Consider the following 17309-nt stretch of genomic DNA (forward strand, 5'->3'; position numbering starts at 1 on the left):
CAGAGATATTCTCATTGAGCCTTAAAATAAAAAAGCACAAAAAAGGACTCAAGTGAAGAAATCTTAGTCCAATGAGACCAAAACAACTGATAAGTTGACTAATTGACTAAGAGGGAGTGTCCTTAAGAATTTTACTTAAGGTATAATTCTATAGTATTGTGTAAAATATGTCTTCATAAGTAACATATTCACTAGTTTAAGGTATTCTTGCTGTAATACAGCTTTTATTCTTTCATTCCACATGTTGGTTATAAAGCTGACATAACTGCATAGTATCTAAGCTTCTCAAAATATAAGGTGACCAAAAATCAAACAAGCTAATGCTTGGTTTCCACCCTGGCCACCACGTGAAAAAGCTGGGCTTGATCCCTGGATTACGTGGTTAGAAACACACTCACACTTTTTGTACACACCAGGTAACAAACACACAAACACTTCTGCTAGATGTCCTGGATTCACCTATTCAGCATTCAATGGTGTGGTTAAGTGGGGAGGCCTTGGGGAAAATGCATGCTGAAACAAACAGAACACATGGTTGAATAGAGTTAAATCTTACTTCATCTGTAGCACCCTCAGTGAAAGTGGGAGATGAGAATGAAGGGGAGGAAGAAGATAAGAGCGGGAGATAAAGCCAGGCCCAAACTTTCTAATCACTAAACTCTTATCTCCTCCACAAGTTTTACAAAGAGCCAGACTGGTTATTGACTAAAGCCTTAGAGTACAGACGGGCATCCAAGGATCCTCTTTCACCTTGAAATGCTTATCAATATTTTGTTTTTTATCTTGCCAGGCAGGGTGCTCTATCATCTGGGTAAAGACAAAAATACTATGAAAGAATAGCAGGATAAGAAGTACAGTTTACAACTTTATTTATGATTTTTTCATATTGAAAACATTGACATCATTGGTTTAAGGAACACTCCACCGTTTTTTCATATTAAAACATGTTATTCGGTCAAGTAAGACGAGTTGATACAGACCTATTGCGTCTCAATGCGTGCACTCAATCGCCCTGGCGCGCGGCACCACTTGGCTAGCACTTAGCTTAGCCCAGTTCATTCATTAGGATCCAAACAGATGGACAGTTAGAAGCGACCAAACTCCTCCACGTTTTCCCTATTTAAATACAGCTACACGAGTAGTTAAACGACCAAGTATGGCGACACAAAATAAAACGTGGCACTTTTCTAAGCGGATAAAAAGGATAACTATAATGTATGGCGGAATAGCACTTGGGAGCACTTCGACTCGGCGCAGTAATATCAACACTCCTGAGGGGAGAAGATTTTTCAGGAGTGATGATATTACTGCGCCGAGGTCTGTATCAACTCGTCTTACTTGACCGAATAACATGTTTTAATATGAAAAAACGGTGGAGTGTTCCTTTAAGGCAGGCAGACAGAACATCAAAGGAAAACAAATATACATTGACGATAACCAAATAATAATAAAAAATAAAAAAAAGACTCAAACTACTCTGTAAATCCTTAAGAACATGACACCAACATTCTGGACCTCTGGCATGAGAAAATAAAATAAAAAGAGTCCCAACAGTCAGAACATGGGCATTGTGAAGACTAGGACGGCAGCCATAAGAGAGTGAAAGAATAAAAATTAATTAATTATTAGATAAAAACAGGAAGTCAAGCAAAAGGCAGGCTCTTGAAGAAGTACAGTTTAAATGAGTCTCTCCTGTAGAACAAAGAAGTTTAGGCTACTTGTTTTATGCATCGTCTTATGAAATGCCAGACATACGACTGAATAAATGGGAATTCACTGCACAGGTTGTGTGAGAGTTTGTTAATGGATATTTTGAATCATTGTTCCTGTGGTTAAATGTGGCCACCATTAACTTCAATTACCTTTTGAGATTATTCATTCATTGTGGTGGCATGCAAGAAAAACAAAGTTCCTCAATGATCATTTGGGGTGTTCCTTTAAACAGTTGTTTGCAGTGTTGCGCTGAAATGGTCAGATTGCAACATACATAGACACAACATATCTTTCCTCTCCTTGAATCTTGCTCACCTTGAAACTCAAGAATGAAGAAAAACTGCACTCCAGTTGTCAGAACAAGACCCCAGAGATCAGGTGCAGCTGTCATCTTAATCACTCATAGTCAGTTTAGAATAATAAAAAAATACCACATCCTCACTTTAACATGGTGGGCTTGACTTGATAATACCTCCTTTGGATTGTTTGTAGAAGACTGAACTTCACATTGAAGACATAACTTCCCCTTAAGACTTCCCATTCGAGTTAAATAAAAAGCAGTATCTTAAAACAACCCTAGATGTCTATTCTCACTAGGGGTGGAGATTTGTAAAAGCTACAATGTAATCATGACATGATTATTTTTTTCTCTGTGTGTGAATACTTGCTACTTTTATAAAAAAAAATTAAAACTATAATTCAAATAAACAGACACATTTACTTATATTATCTTTTAAAACAAGTGTGAAATATGGTTAATCATGTTTGTTCTATTCCAAAAATATTTCAGTTTGCATACAGTGTGGCTTTTGTCCACATCCCATTTTTCCTCAACTGAGAATCAGATAAGATAAACCTTTATTAGTCCCACGATGGGGAAATTGCACAATTACAGCAGCAAGTGGATAGCAGACACATGTGGCTGTCCACATTTAGCCTGGTCATACAAAACTGTTACATCTGATCATTATGTCAAGAATATAAATGTAAGATTATTGACTTTTCTGCAAAGAGACACACTCTTTTAAGAGGGAATCATGATGCATCTAAGGATATTTCCCCCATCCCTACAGTGCATCATTACTGGGGAGCTGTAAAAAATAAAAAATAAAAAAATATATATAAATCCCTCTAAATGTGTAGTTCTCCTGACTGAGTTGAATGGTAACATGACATTGAGTCAGAGCCAGGACAGCTGACTGGTGCTGTTTGCTATTGGTCTTGGTTATTTTGTCTTGATAATGTTTTATTTGGGATTTCAGAGACCAAGACTCAACTTTCCACTGAACCCTCAAGGATTTTTGTTCACTTTAAATCTGACATTGATTTTATCTGAAACCAGTGTTTCCTTTGTCCAGTGTCATTAGTCATCAAGGGAAAGTCTTAATGAGACGTAAAGGGTAAAAATGAGAATACAATGTGGTTTAAATGTTTATTGTTGCTCATGTGAGATGAGGTTAGTCATGTCTGTGTTTTGGAGGTAGGAAGGACTAAACTACAATCATTAACATGCAACAATTATAACAAATGAATTAATAAAGATTACAGAAACTATGCAAGGAACTGATAAAAGTACAGGTCGCAGGTAAACAAAGGTAATTCAAAAAATATGATTTAACCTCCAATTTAAGACATTTTGTCAACATTCTGACAAAAGAAAGAAAGAAATCTTTCCCCTCAAAGCATGTCAATACACTGAGATAAGCAGCTTTAACACAAAGAATAGCTGTAAATGAATACCTGACTCAGTGTTTGTGTTTGATCAGGCCCTCCTTGGTGTTATCTATTTAAATCAATAGCAGTGGGTACAGACACTTCATTTTCCCTGTATTGTTTGCTTGTCATAAATAAAGTCCCCTTCCAAGCAATATATAATATTTTATATCAGGAAATTGGACAGAGGCGGTCTCAAATAACTTCTTAACTCCTCCTCATTGTTCTGCAGGCAGCTCCAAAGACAAGGCAAGTGTGTTAAGTTGAATCAAAAACAAAAACAAAACAAAAACAACATTTTCAAGAACAGATCAAAATAGATCTTCTTTATTTTATCAGCACTATGAGGAATTTCAGTGTTTTATGGACTATACAGTGTTTCAAAACAGACTTTTACAGTATTTCTTACTGCACCAAACTGCCATATTTCCTTGTTATATGCTCTCTGTATTATGGATCTATATAAATGCAGCTATAAAAATATACCGCTGCTGTTTTATATCAGTAAGAATTTAAGATAAAAGAAGCTATAAAAAATACTATCACATCTAATATACTGCAAATCAAAAACAATACAAGTCCTTTTTTTCCCAAGGCCAAGTCTTAAAAAGCTAACTCTTCCTTATCAAACACTTTTTAACTACATCTGTTTTTTTTTCATCCTTCATATCCTGACCAATTTGATTAAGGTTTAAAAAGGTAGTCAAATTACACCTCATTGTCCCTTGCACATGTCATTCTGCTCCTCATCTCTCTGCACTGGCTCCTGGTCACAACCCGCATCAAATTCAAAGCCTTGTCTCTTGCCTATAAAATAGCAACGGGCACAGCCCCTTCTTATCTGAACTCCTTTGTTCAGGTCCACAAACCCTCCCGCCCACTAGACCAGACTCTTCTCCTCTGTAGACACCCGGTGGTGAACAAAATGACAAAAAAAGACAAAAATTACAAAAAATGACAAAAAAATACACATAATTACCAAAAAAGACACAGAAGTATTATAGAAAGACACAAAATGACCGGAAAAGGTAAATTACCAAAAAAAACACACGTTTTTTTTAAAAAGACACAAAATTATAAAATAAAGGACAAAATGACCCAAAAAAGTTACTAAAAAAAGACACAATTACCAAAAAAGTCATAGAATTAGCAAAAAAAGACACAAAAGTATTTTAAAAAGAAACAAAATTACTAAAAAATACACAAAATTATTAAAAAACGACACAGAATTAAAGAAAAAGAACTAAATTACTTCAAAAAGACACAAAATGACCATTCATATAAAACTCAGATTAAACTTTCATATCATGGTGGGGGCCAGAAAATATCGTCACGAGGGCTGCAATTGGCCCGCGAGCTTGAGACCCATGATCTACACTGACGACTACGACAAGTATCACACTGACCGCTCTTGAGACCTAAAAGCACTGGTGTCCTAATGGATTCAAACTTAACCCACGGCTCTTACTCTTGCTATGTTTCTTGACTTCATCCTTGCCTGTGTTGTATTAACTCTCATTTGTACGTCGTTTTGGATAAAAGCGTCTGCTGAATTACATTGTCGAATTGTAGAATTATATGAACAGATGAATTGCGATTGTGCAGGCACAGACCATTAGGATGATTACCATATTGATTGGAAGTGTTCAGATTGAAATCCTATAAAGCATCTCGTGCAAAACCTGAACGTGAAATTGGACTTTGCTCAGACTGACTGATGGGTGTGGAAGTTCTTTTCACCTGGATTGTAACGGCTGTTATTTCAGAGGGTGAGGTTTTTTAGTTGTACAAAGAAAAGTATAGGAGGTGCAAGTCCCAACATATCTGGTACACACAACAACATTCCTGCACTGCACTTTATGACGTCAGAAGTGTTCTGCAAGTGCACCGAGATGCATTCAGCTGGTGACAGATAAACCAATTCATATCTGTCCTGGTGCTTTTAGGCTGACAATGGGCTTCTGATACTGTATTACAACTGTTCACTCATGATTCAAAACTACATTCCTTTCCCATATAAATAGTCAGTGCCACCAAAAGGCAAAAGATCCTTCTCAACTGCTTTGGCTCATTTCTCGAAACAGACCGGACATTCTCAACAATCTTGGTGCTTTTGCCAAAAAAACCTGGATGGTTCAGCATGAGATCTATCTCCCAAAGCAGTTCACTCGTGTCAAAACTAAATTCCTTTCTCATATAAATAGTAAATGCCTCCAGAATGCATTATGCCTTTGGCATTGTGTAAGCACTGCAAGTCAAAATGTTTAGATGTTTTGTCACAATGGCAGAGGACCATTGAAACATCCCTCATGTCCACCTTTCAGTCTTAGCCCAGTCCTTCATTGACAGCTAACAGAATTCAATTAAAACTGAAAAAAAAAAAAAAGGATTTTACGGTAACAGTACCTCCCAGGTTTGACATCACACATTGCACTCATACTGCCAAGGAAATTGTAACCATTTTTATTTACACACATTAGGTAACTTCCATGGATCAGAGTTAAAAGAAAATGTAAAGCTGGAGATTCAAAACTAACATTTCTTCACTGGTGGCTGTCCTCAGCCTCCTGGCCATCCACACGCTGCTGTCTGTCTGGCCACAGATCCTCATCCACATCACAGTGCATTCTCCCTTATGATGCAACGAGGGAAGAAATGACGTGCATGTGGCAACCATCCCCTGCACTGATCTTCTGTAATATCATCACACACAGCGTCCATTGCATAGAGCAGGGGCCTCTGATTTTGAGCCTGATGCTCAGACACTCGCCACCTCCAAGTAGAGAAAAACTCCTCAATAGAATTGAGGAAAGGAGAAGGTGGTAGGAACACCATGACCATCCTTGGATGAGTAGGGAACCATGCCCTGATAATAACATGGTCTATAAGTGTGGTCCGAGGACCCTGTTTATCCGGGACAGCATGGTGTCTTTGTGCTCCTTCCCCCTGTTCTACCACTACGCACCCTTACTCCTCTTCTTCCTCTTCCTCGAGCAGGCAGTTGCCCTTGTTCATTTACTTGGCCAGGTGCCTCTATGTTCAGAAATTATACTGGTCACAATCATGGACAGCACCTGTCAGGTAACTAAACATATTGTTTGATTGGTCATCTGAGATGTGTGAAACTCCTCCTTCATTAGTCAAGTTTTATTTTCACCTGACTTTCAATCCATCAATTTATCAAATGTTCCAATTCATATATGGTATTCATGGTATTCGGTTCTTGACAAATTTTGACAATGCAAGACATTTGCAATTTGATTAAATGAACAAGAAATTCAATTCTGTTGTGAACAATTGCCAAGTGGTTTGGAGGTTTGTTCATGTTATTTTGAGAATGTAATTTCTGTTTCAACAAATGAGCCAAACCAATGGAGAGAAAACTGTAATAACTAAATATAATAAAGTGTGAACATAGATTAAGTACAACAGATTGATGCTGAATTTCTTTGATCCACAAACCAAAATAGCTTCTCAATCGCAAATACCTGGACACGCTAATTAAAAACCAATAACTGTAATTGTACTCATCATGTTCTTAATGTAAAACATCTTCAAACAGTAAATCACAAAAACACTGTACTGGTATTTTTCATATGTTTTAATATATGTAAATGCATTACAGAACAATATTTTCAATTATGGGATACATGATAATATTGGGGAGATGTCAGTAGTCTGAGGTGCTGTTGTGGTTTCACTGGATTTTCCACATTTGAAGCAAGCACCATAGCACACCAGGTGTCAGAGCTGTATTGATTGTAAAGCCCAGTGAGGCAAAATTAAAAAAATTGAATGGGTACTGTGAAACTTTCTGTCTGATAGGAGGATTAACAGCTGCATTATCAGAAACATTTAGAGGAAAGTTTAAGTAAAGAAAAATAGCTACTGTAACCCCAAAACAGCATTTGTGCACAGCTACATGTTGGTTTAAAAATAAATACTTATTCTTTTAAAAAAAAAAAAAAAGTTCTCATAAAAGGCTTTAGTGAGGACTGTTATAAATTTGCACTTCTCTGGACTCAGATGACCTGATTATATCCCCTGTAACAGTATTAACCTTGCAGAAGTCCTCCAGTAGAGCAATTCCCTTGAGCTCCAGAACATCTGCTTTTTACTTCTACGCTGCCTACCTGACTTTCAACACTTCTCCTCCCTTAACTCTCACACCCTGCAGCAAAGGCTATTTAAGACAAGGGCGTCCGGGCTCTTCTGCAGTAATGTTTGGGACATTGTTTAAAGGTGCCCTGTGGAGTTTTCGCATAAACGAACAAAAGGTATATTCATAGTCAGTGTTGCTTAACAAAAAGCATTGTTTGCATCCTTCAGGTCATACAAATACGAGTTAATTTCCTTCTTCATAAACCCTACTCAAAGCCAATGTTTTGGACAATGTATTGCATTTTTTTTACACTAACGTGCATTGTATCAGCTGCATGCAAACAAGTCAGCAATACACTCAAATGCTCCACAGTACTGCTAGAGGTGAAAAAACTTCACAGGGTACCTTTAATTATGAGCCCAATCACATCACCATGAAGCTAACCCTGAGCAAAATATAAATGAATAAACCTTCAGTATTTAAATTATGATAGCATATATAATTTATTTAATAATAAACTGGCTTACAGTTTGTTGTTCTTATCGCTTACACACAAAGAAATAGGCTAGTTTGACGTTTGATTGGAACAAGAAAGCAGTTTTGATGCAAGTCTCACATGACATTCACTGTATAAAACAGCTTTACTTTAACTCAAACTTTGCCCTCATTCATCACCAGGCACTTATTTACCAAGCCACATTAACAGTCAGTATTGTTGTCGCCCTCAGCAAACACGGACTGTAGACAAACATAAAGTACTACATCAAAGTGACACATTCAGTATCAGACTGTCAGGATTTAAAAACTACCAGAGCGGAGGAGATTTGTTCCAAAATGAAATCCTCCTCCTCAAAATAACCTTTGTTCTCCTGAAGTAACCGATAAAAACTTATGGAGAAATAAAATAATGGTAACAGTAAGGTTGTGGATCATGAGTTAATGGTGCTCTTTGGAAGAAGTAAAAATAGTTAAAGCAACTACAAGGAGTTTTAACTGGTTATGAAACAGTCTCAGTTTTGTGATTTGAAAGGAATTAAGACCAATTCCTTATTAGGCCCTCTTCCTCCTAGACAAGTATGTGAAATATGGCTATTTCATGTATTAAATACATTGTGAGATGTAGTTTAACATCTATATATGAAATTGTGGTGGCTTACACAAGTTTACTTATTTTTACCATCATATTACAGTTATTAATGTCACATACCCACAAATAAACAACTGTAGCCACGTGTAAGAAAGGAAATTGTATTAAAATAAGTTGCATCTTTCTTTCACTCCCTTCCAAAACAAAAAAATGCACAGCCAGATCAAGATCTTTACAATATGTGGTGCCCCTGAAACACTACTGCTTTTGTCGCTGGGGATTTCAAAATAAACACAAAATAAAACTTTCCTTGTAGTTGCTTTAACTTGTCCAGTTGTAACAGTTAAAGGGAAAGGCATTCTTTTGTCAAAAGACCTGATATGAAACATTCACTGAGAACATACTTTCACAGTACACATTAGTACAATATAGGCACTGTATAGGTATCACTAAAGGCACTGCAGTTTAGAAACATGAAGGATACAAAAAGTAAACCGCTTTTTGTAAAATTCTACTGTTGTTTGCTCAAGTCAAGCATTCTCTCCCCCATTCATTCAACAGTTTGTGTTCATTTACTGCTTCAAGGCTTTGTAAACATGAACTAGTCTTTTCTTGCTGGACAAAAAACAACCAAACTTGATTATCACTGGTTTTAGAGAAACCTGCATTGTGGACAATCATACCATCAGCTACATCTATCTATATATATATTATATAGTACAAAATAAATATTTTTAAAAGGATAGCAAGAGAGACTTTGATCTATGATTTATGTTACATAAAAACATTTCATTTAAGAGGTAACCCTTTCAAATGATTATTAAACTGTTGAATTTCATTCATCAGTTAAGAGTTCCATGACAAACCTTTCACTTTTTTGCACATATCTCAACCTACAACATCATTATCTGCCTTTACAGGATTGCAATTTACAGACGAGGGCTCTGACTAAATTATATATATTTCTAGTTAACGATGGTCTCTGCTGTGAAATAAAATAAAGGTTTATAGCCACTCTGCATGTGACTACATTGTAGGGATGTTAACATTTGAATTAATAACTGTGATAGACTATTATTAAAAAACATACTGTGTTACACAGTAGATTTGGAAAATAAACTGCTACTGTACCTCAAGATTTGACCTAACTTTTCAATTTAAGGGTCACAATTTCAAATTGAGTTAGAAAGTGACTGTAAATAACCCTATATACATAGTTTGATTGGGTGACTGTGCAAACAGGAGAAAATGTCACCCAAAGTGAAGTAGATTATTGCCACTGTAAAGTTTCTCTTTTAACTTTAGGTACTTTGTTCTTTGGTCACATTTGTTATGAGAAAGTCTTTCAGCATGTAATATTCTGAAACCGTATTAAATAAAGAATTGTCTGCAGCTTATGTAGGATATATGTTGGATGCCTGGAGCATTACAAGGCACGCTGTATTATCTAAGATGTACAACAGCATACATAATATACATGTACACTAAGATATTTGGATAGATATTTTCAGCATTTGGTGTCATAATCTCCATTAGGAGCTGAGAGGTTTTGGACGTAGCGGACGGCGTCTGCGATGGTGAAGAATATAATTTTGTCCTCTCCTCCATCACTATCTTTTTTATCAGGGTAGTATCCCCCTGTTTCCAGTGAGTCTAGTATTGAGGTATTACACTGGGCCAGGATCACCTTGATCCCAAGTTCTCTGTAATCTTTGCGGACCTCTTTCAGAGCATTGACCCCAGCAGTATCTAGAAACAAGATGGCGCTGCAGTCGATCACAATACTGCGTAAGCTACCGGAAGATTTCTTGTCGAGCATCAAGGTTACGTTGGCTCCATCTTCAACCCCACCCTCTTTCCCTGCACCCTCTGTATCCCTGGACTTCATATCTGGGACTCCAGCAGCCTCTCCCTGCTGCTTGTTCTTCTTCTTGAACCTAATTTGCCGGGCTTTCTCCTTCACAGGATCGAGCCCGACACACTTGTAGAGAGATTTTTTGAACAGGCTCTGGTTGGCGTAGTAGATTGGAGCCTCGTATCTAAAAACAGCCACTCCAGGATGCCTCCGAAGGCCGCGGTAAGACGACAGATCCTCATAATGCTCCCTGGTCGCAGCCCGACCAAGCTCCACGACATGGGCTTGCTGCGTTCGGCCCAGGACGCAGAAGGCTGAAACCATAACCCCGACGAGGAGACCGAGCTCTGTGTTGACCAGCGCAGAGGTTGCCATGGTTATTAGCCAGATGGAAGCATCAACACGGTTGGTGCGCCACATGCGGGGGATGTCGGTGAACTTTCGCAAAGCTCCGCGAAGGTTAACCAGGATGATGACGGCTAAGACACATCTGTTCAAGAGATGGAAGCAAGAAAAAAAAGAAGGAAAGAAAAATGTTGCTCAGTGGGGGTCACAAGTCCTCTATTTGCATTTACAATATGAAAACTAGACATTGACACACAGCATTTTACTTAGCTTTAAGGTTTTTAAATTGCCAATGTAATCTTGTTTTTTTATCTTAATATTTTTTTAAGCAAAAACATTGAGGAGCAGCAAATCTGCGTTACCAGACAGAATCAGCTCAAGAGACCAAAAAGGTACACCAATTAAAAGAGAGGCTGTGATAATGAAAGAGATACAAAGATAAAACACAATCTGGCCTCATTGATAAAGACACTATACGATCAGTGAGTGTGTTTATGTATGAGCTTGTACAAATGGATAAGACACTAGAATAAAAGCTAATCACTAGCAATCATCAGCTGTAATTAAATCAAAAGACAGTGATCAAGGCTCATGCAAGACTGAGTATCTCCCAATGGGTAAAAAAGTCTGGTTTAGCTCTGTAGTTGGCATATTACTGATCTTGCTCTTCCCTTTTCCATTATATTTATATGGAATATATATATTTATATTATATTTTTAATAATACAAAGTTAAATGAAAGCATATTCAAAATCTGTATCTGCACTAAAATGCTACCTGGAGATATTTGAACTAGAACAGCTACTGCAGCGTGAGTCAGCATTAACACTGAATTATAGCTTATCTGTATTTGTCTAAGTTTAGCATTGAAACTCTTTTAAAACGAACAAGATAACAACTGCAAACAAATGTTAAGTTCTCTGTGAAACTATAAAGAGATGCTAGGATCCTAAAACAAACTGGATTACTGAAAAGTGAAGGGTTTTCTTTGAAAAATCGGACCTGAGCACAAAAGTGAAACGCCATGTGTTTGCTCAGCACTAAATATGCTGGTGATGTTTGTTCTAAAAGATGATTCTCCTCAACATGCATTTTCTAGCTTAGGGATAAATACCGTCTATGGTGGGACATTCTTACTCTGGCAACTATAAAGCCTGACTGATATGTGTGATGTACTAAGCCTGACTGTTAAAGAAAAAAAATACTGGAATGAGTCGAGCAGGAATAACTGCCCTGACTAGCTACTGGAGTAGTTACTATATTTAAGGGAGGGTTATGACCTGGACGCCGCAGTCAGTTGGAGTTTTCTAAATTACTTTGAGCTAACTCTTGCTCATATGGCTTATCTTCTTTTCACGCCTGTTTCCATAACTCCCATCCTTTGATTGTATGTTTTATGTCTCGTTTTATGGTTTTAACTATAACATTTACAAGTAAAACTGTTTATGTGAAAATACCACTATCAAGAAGCATATTTTGGTTAATCCTTGTATTGATAGACGTGATAGACATGAATGCTGCCAGCAATTGCAATTAACTAATTAAATGGTATTCTTACTTTTGAAGGGAATAGAAGAGTGGTGCAATAACCAGCAGCACCAGCAGCAGGACGAGGGCGGTGACCAGACCAGATATCTGAGTCTGACACCCTGTCGACTCCTTGACCAGGGTCTTCGTCAACGCGGCGCTGGTGGTGAAGCAGCGGAAGAACGACGGCACGATGTTGCAGAAGCCGATGGCGTACATCTCCTGGTTGGCGTCCACTGTGTAGCCGTGCTTCTTGGCAAACATCTCTGACAGTGAGACAGTGATGGCGAACCCCACAATGGCAATGGAGAAGGCATCAACGGCTATGTTTGGGATCAGAGACCACAACGGCAGCTGCGGAGGGAGGAAGCCTGTGGGGATGTCACCAGCCACGCCCGACCCATAGTCAGTGTTAAAGTGGCCAAAGTGTGAAGCCAGAGTAGCAATGACCACCACAAAGAGCTCGAAGGGGATTGGAGCCTGGGTAAGGAAAGTTAAAAAAAACACAAATGTGAAGGATGGCAGGGACAGACAGTTCTAGATACGTTTCTCCTGCGTATGGTGGCCTTTTTAGGACATATTAGGCTCATACTTAACTTTCTGTAAGTCTTAGCTCAACATCCCACTGCTTTGTCTGAACTTTGTTAGTTTTACCTAAGCTAAGCCTTTTATGACTCAGATGCCATTTGACAAACAATAATTAAATTATTTTAAAGTTTAAAGCTTTAGCTCAAGTTTGGCATGATCATTTTATTTCTACCATTAGCATGCAATTGTTAGCATAAACCTCAAAGTATAGCTGAGGCTTGTGAGTTTTTATGGATCCCATTCTTACCCACATCAAACATTTATCTCACCCCAGACATTACCAACCTTAACCACAACATAAGCAGTTTTAGAATATACTGCAATTTAAGTACCTTCGGGCATCTACATAAAGATAACACTATTTAATATCAGGACTTAATCTAACTTTCTACTTTGGTGGGACAATTACAAGTAGTTATTGTTCCACTGTCAAATATACTATACCTAGCTGTGTGAATGGAACAGGAACCATTGATTATAATCTTAGTCAACAAGGGCACAAACAAACAAAACTAATCTGCACTTCGCCTGTTTACCTTTAGCTTTGCTTTGAAGCGGTCGTTGAGCTCCTTGGTAGGTATCAGTATCAGCAAACAGACCAAACTGGTCACTAGGTCACAAATGTTGGTTTTTCCCAGGTTGGTGAACAGGCTGTACCAGGTCTTAAACAGAGTAAACCAGCCCTGAGGCCTCGGGATCTTCAGGCCCAGAAGGTACTTGATTTGGGATGTGAGAATCGTCAGGGAGGCTCCTGTTGCGAAGCCACTAAGTAGGGAGTCAGAGAGGTAGACGGAGACGAAGCCTACCTGGAAAATGCCCATTAGCACCTGAGAGAAAGAGATGACATGGAGTAGTTGGGCAGGTTTTAAAATATTCTTATCTGCAAAACAGGAGCATTTGAGTATGCTTGCATTTGAAAATTTCTTTCTGTTCAGTGTTTCAGATTGCTGTTCTCACTTACCTGGTAAACTCCAGCAGTAAAGGTAACCGTAGTTCCAACTGTTATTGCATAGCAGCTTCTGTCACATTCAACAGTGCCGTTCCCCTGGCCAGCCAGCAGGACGGCACTGTCGTTGACACTAAGGACGCTACTTTCTGTGAGGTAACCTGCCAAAGCTAACTCTCGATCCACAACCTGACCCACAAGCAAGCAGAGCACCCCAAAAATCCCCACTGAGATGTGTCTAGAAGTGCCTAAGAAGGCATAGATGATGGAAGCGAAGAAAGAAGTATAAAGACCATATATAGGGTCCTGACTGGCCAATAACGAGTACGCTATGGACTGAGGGACCAACAGAATTCCAACAATCAGTCCTGACATGGCATCACCCAGCAGCCATTCCCTGAGCTGGTAGCGTGGCAGCCATTTGAGAATTGGGACGAAGCCCAGTATTTTGGATTTAGCTTTCTTTTGGGTGCACGAGCAATGTTTCTTTAGACGTTGTGACGCGACGGATTGCCAGCTTTTTGGCTTTTCCTTCTCCACTCTTTCCAAAATGAGAGGCTGTTGCTGGTCGCTCTCGGCTCCGTCTTCTGCTGTGGTACAGCAGTCATCGCCGTGAGTCATGGTCGAGCCCTTATCTGTGGGGAGTTGAAGACAAATAATTCAGTTAAGCTACGTAGTCATACAAACGTAGCTGATTACTGCATGCAAAATATTAAAAACTTTAACAAAAAAGTCTAGGCCCACTGAACAGCTCTTATGTATATTTTTAAATTTGCACCTTATGACAATAACGACCACATATGACACTTAAGAAGCAGGGTGGAGTGAGGTAGAGGGAAACGTGCTATTAAATGTCAGGTCACTGGGTGTTGGCCTGACTGCATATTCTGACATTTTGCTGGGGATGAGATATACAGTATTTCCTCCTCTTGATGATACATCACAGTAAAGATATGACACTTCCCCTTATAGACACATTCTGCTTTCGCATTGAGTAACCCTCAGACAGAAAAATAGTCAATCCTGGTAATCACCAGTACTAATATATATGTATCAAACCAAGGACAGAATAAGCAGGAGGCTAAGGAACATTACAATTACAATGCATGAAATATGATATGCTTTTATCTCTATGCAGCCCTGACCAATTAGGGTCAATATATCAACACACTTAAGTGAATGGATTTATGTTTCACTCTGAATATACCATATTGTTTTCAATTGAATGTATGACCCTTTGTTGTATTTGTTTCCCACAAATGCATGCTGTACACCTTAGCTTGCATTTGGTCATTTTAGAAGGTAAAAAATCTAAAAGTAGAGGTCTGCTGCTTAAACATTACAATGATTGAATATAAATGTGAATGAAGTCCCAACTGGAAACTCAACTGAAAACTGAAACTACCTAAAATGCTGGAGAACGAATTATAACACATCAAGTCTAAAACAAGAACTGTCAGCTTGCAATCCTTATGCTCACATTTGAGGTTAGATATCTTTTACCTGGCAAATTTCCAAAGTACTTGCTGGGATTTCTACAGCGAGTTATTATCGTGTAGTTATAACGTATACCATCACCATGGCACTTAAAAGCATTCCCAAAATCATTATATTAATAGGATTACAGTGACTTTGACTTGTTTTGTTTCCTGAGAGAAGTTATGTGTGGTGGTGTTAATGAGATTATGTCGATGTGTGTATCGGGGAAACTTACTCTATATCTAAAATAACGAGGAATTTCCGACCAAAAATCACGCTGAATTCACAGTTTAAGTAACTTACGCATGTGTCCGTCAAATGCAGTCTAACTAACCGACGTTGCCTTAACAGCTGTATGAATGAGCTCTATTGTAAACAAGTTGTCAACGTGGACACCAGTTGAATCTTTAGCCAGCTAAAGTAAATGTATGTGACGGTGTGCTCTTCCACGAGTTAAAGTCCTGTTGTAATGTTAAAAGTTACTGACCTGAGCTGGAGTCTGTCGCGGTTTCACCAAAATAATTTTCGGTTGAGTTCAGACCAGCCGAGTCTCATTCCGCCTCAAATTCATTTTACACTGTAGCTCCGTGCGTAATGACGTCATGGAACGTGTGTCTAACGTCACATGACCGGCTGAAACCAAGATGGTCTGTAAGTGAAGATGCATCACTTTGTTGCAAAATAAGACCTCAGTCAATGAAAATAGGCCAAAATAATATAAAGATAAATTACATTTAATAACGCAGAACAGAATAATATATGTACTTTACTGTGTGTGGTTATTATAGTATGATAGGTTTACTTCAAACATAAATTAAACTTCATATGTTCACATTTTGGTACAAACCTTACAGAAACACACAAATTAATTTCAAATATTCATATAAGTCTCTAAACAGTATATCACATATTTTAATATATCCAATGATTTACTGAATCAGAACCTTGGATTCTCACAAACCACTATGCCATTTGGAAGCCAATTAATGATTTAACTTATGTTGCTGTTGGTGATGGAGTATTCCTGGAAATGTGAGCACTCTGTTTTCTTTGCAGCTCTCTGAACTTGCCCTCAGTGATTGACACTGTACAAGTGGAGCAAGCTGTACACCTCTAGGGGTTTATTTTGGTACAACCATTGATATGACTTCTGTTGTTGCTGTTTGTTGTTCTTAGTCTCAGATTCCTTAGAGCGGGTGTGAGAGTGTCTGATGTTTGCCGTTCATCACCACAGTGGGGTATACATGATACAGGATGAGAAATAAATGAGCGTAATACTATGACATAAACAACAACATTGAACACTGTGTAATGGGTAACTTGAGCAGTGCCTTTTGGGTGTGGTGGTGAGTCTTGGTTACACTGTTTTTCTGAGCCCCTACTAAATAATATTTTTCAAGTTTCTAATGTCTCTTAACTCTAATTTCTATTGCACATTTGAACAGTAAGAAGCAATATAAAGGCAAACTGAAAAAACAATATTTTTTCATGGTCTTCAGGCTTTGTTTTTTTAATATACTTTATTGCAGGAGAAATGTACATTTGTTTACATATCGAGTTCTTCATACTTGTAGCTTTATGCAAATTATATGAATGTATTTGTTCATTTACCCTATTGTGTATCCTGATATAATTATTATTTACTTACTATAAAACATAAATTTGCAGGCTTTGTTTTGTGCTTGACCCCGAACCATGACTAATGATGAGGTTAACAATTCATTGAAATAAAAGGAAAGGAAAAGTAAACTATGAGGAGATGGTTTTTAGCTCATTGATTATCAAAAAAGAATGATTAAAATTGTCCATTTTACTTCCCCAGTCACCCATGTATTGTGAGCAATAATCAACTTCTCTTCTGTATGGCCTTTTATGCTATATGATGTATAACTCTGGTGTATATATGGGTTTTGTGCTTATTTCATGATGAACTTCAAACATTGGGAAGAAACTT

The 17309-nt window shown here is 38.0% G+C and overlaps 1 protein-coding gene across 1 annotated transcript; it reads right to left on the bottom strand.

Moving 5' to 3' along the window:
• Window positions 1–7012: 7012 nt before the first annotated feature.
• On the bottom strand, window positions 7013–15945 carry slc26a2 (solute carrier family 26 member 2). The gene is made up of 5 exons (XM_059346638.1): window positions 15843–15945; window positions 13892–14511; window positions 13467–13757; window positions 12374–12822; window positions 7013–10960 (listed from the first exon to the last, which is right to left on the bottom strand). The coding sequence occupies exons 2-5, from the start codon at window positions 14495–14497 to the stop codon at window positions 10123–10125; spliced, it is 2184 nt and encodes a 727-aa protein (XP_059202621.1). The 5' UTR covers window positions 14498–14511; window positions 15843–15945; the 3' UTR covers window positions 7013–10122.
• Window positions 15946–17309: the final 1364 nt, after the last annotated feature.

This window comes from Centropristis striata, chromosome 12, assembly GCF_030273125.1.
Source record: "Centropristis striata isolate RG_2023a ecotype Rhode Island chromosome 12, C.striata_1.0, whole genome shotgun sequence".
Classification (NCBI taxonomy): domain Eukaryota; kingdom Metazoa; phylum Chordata; class Actinopteri; order Perciformes; family Serranidae; genus Centropristis; species Centropristis striata.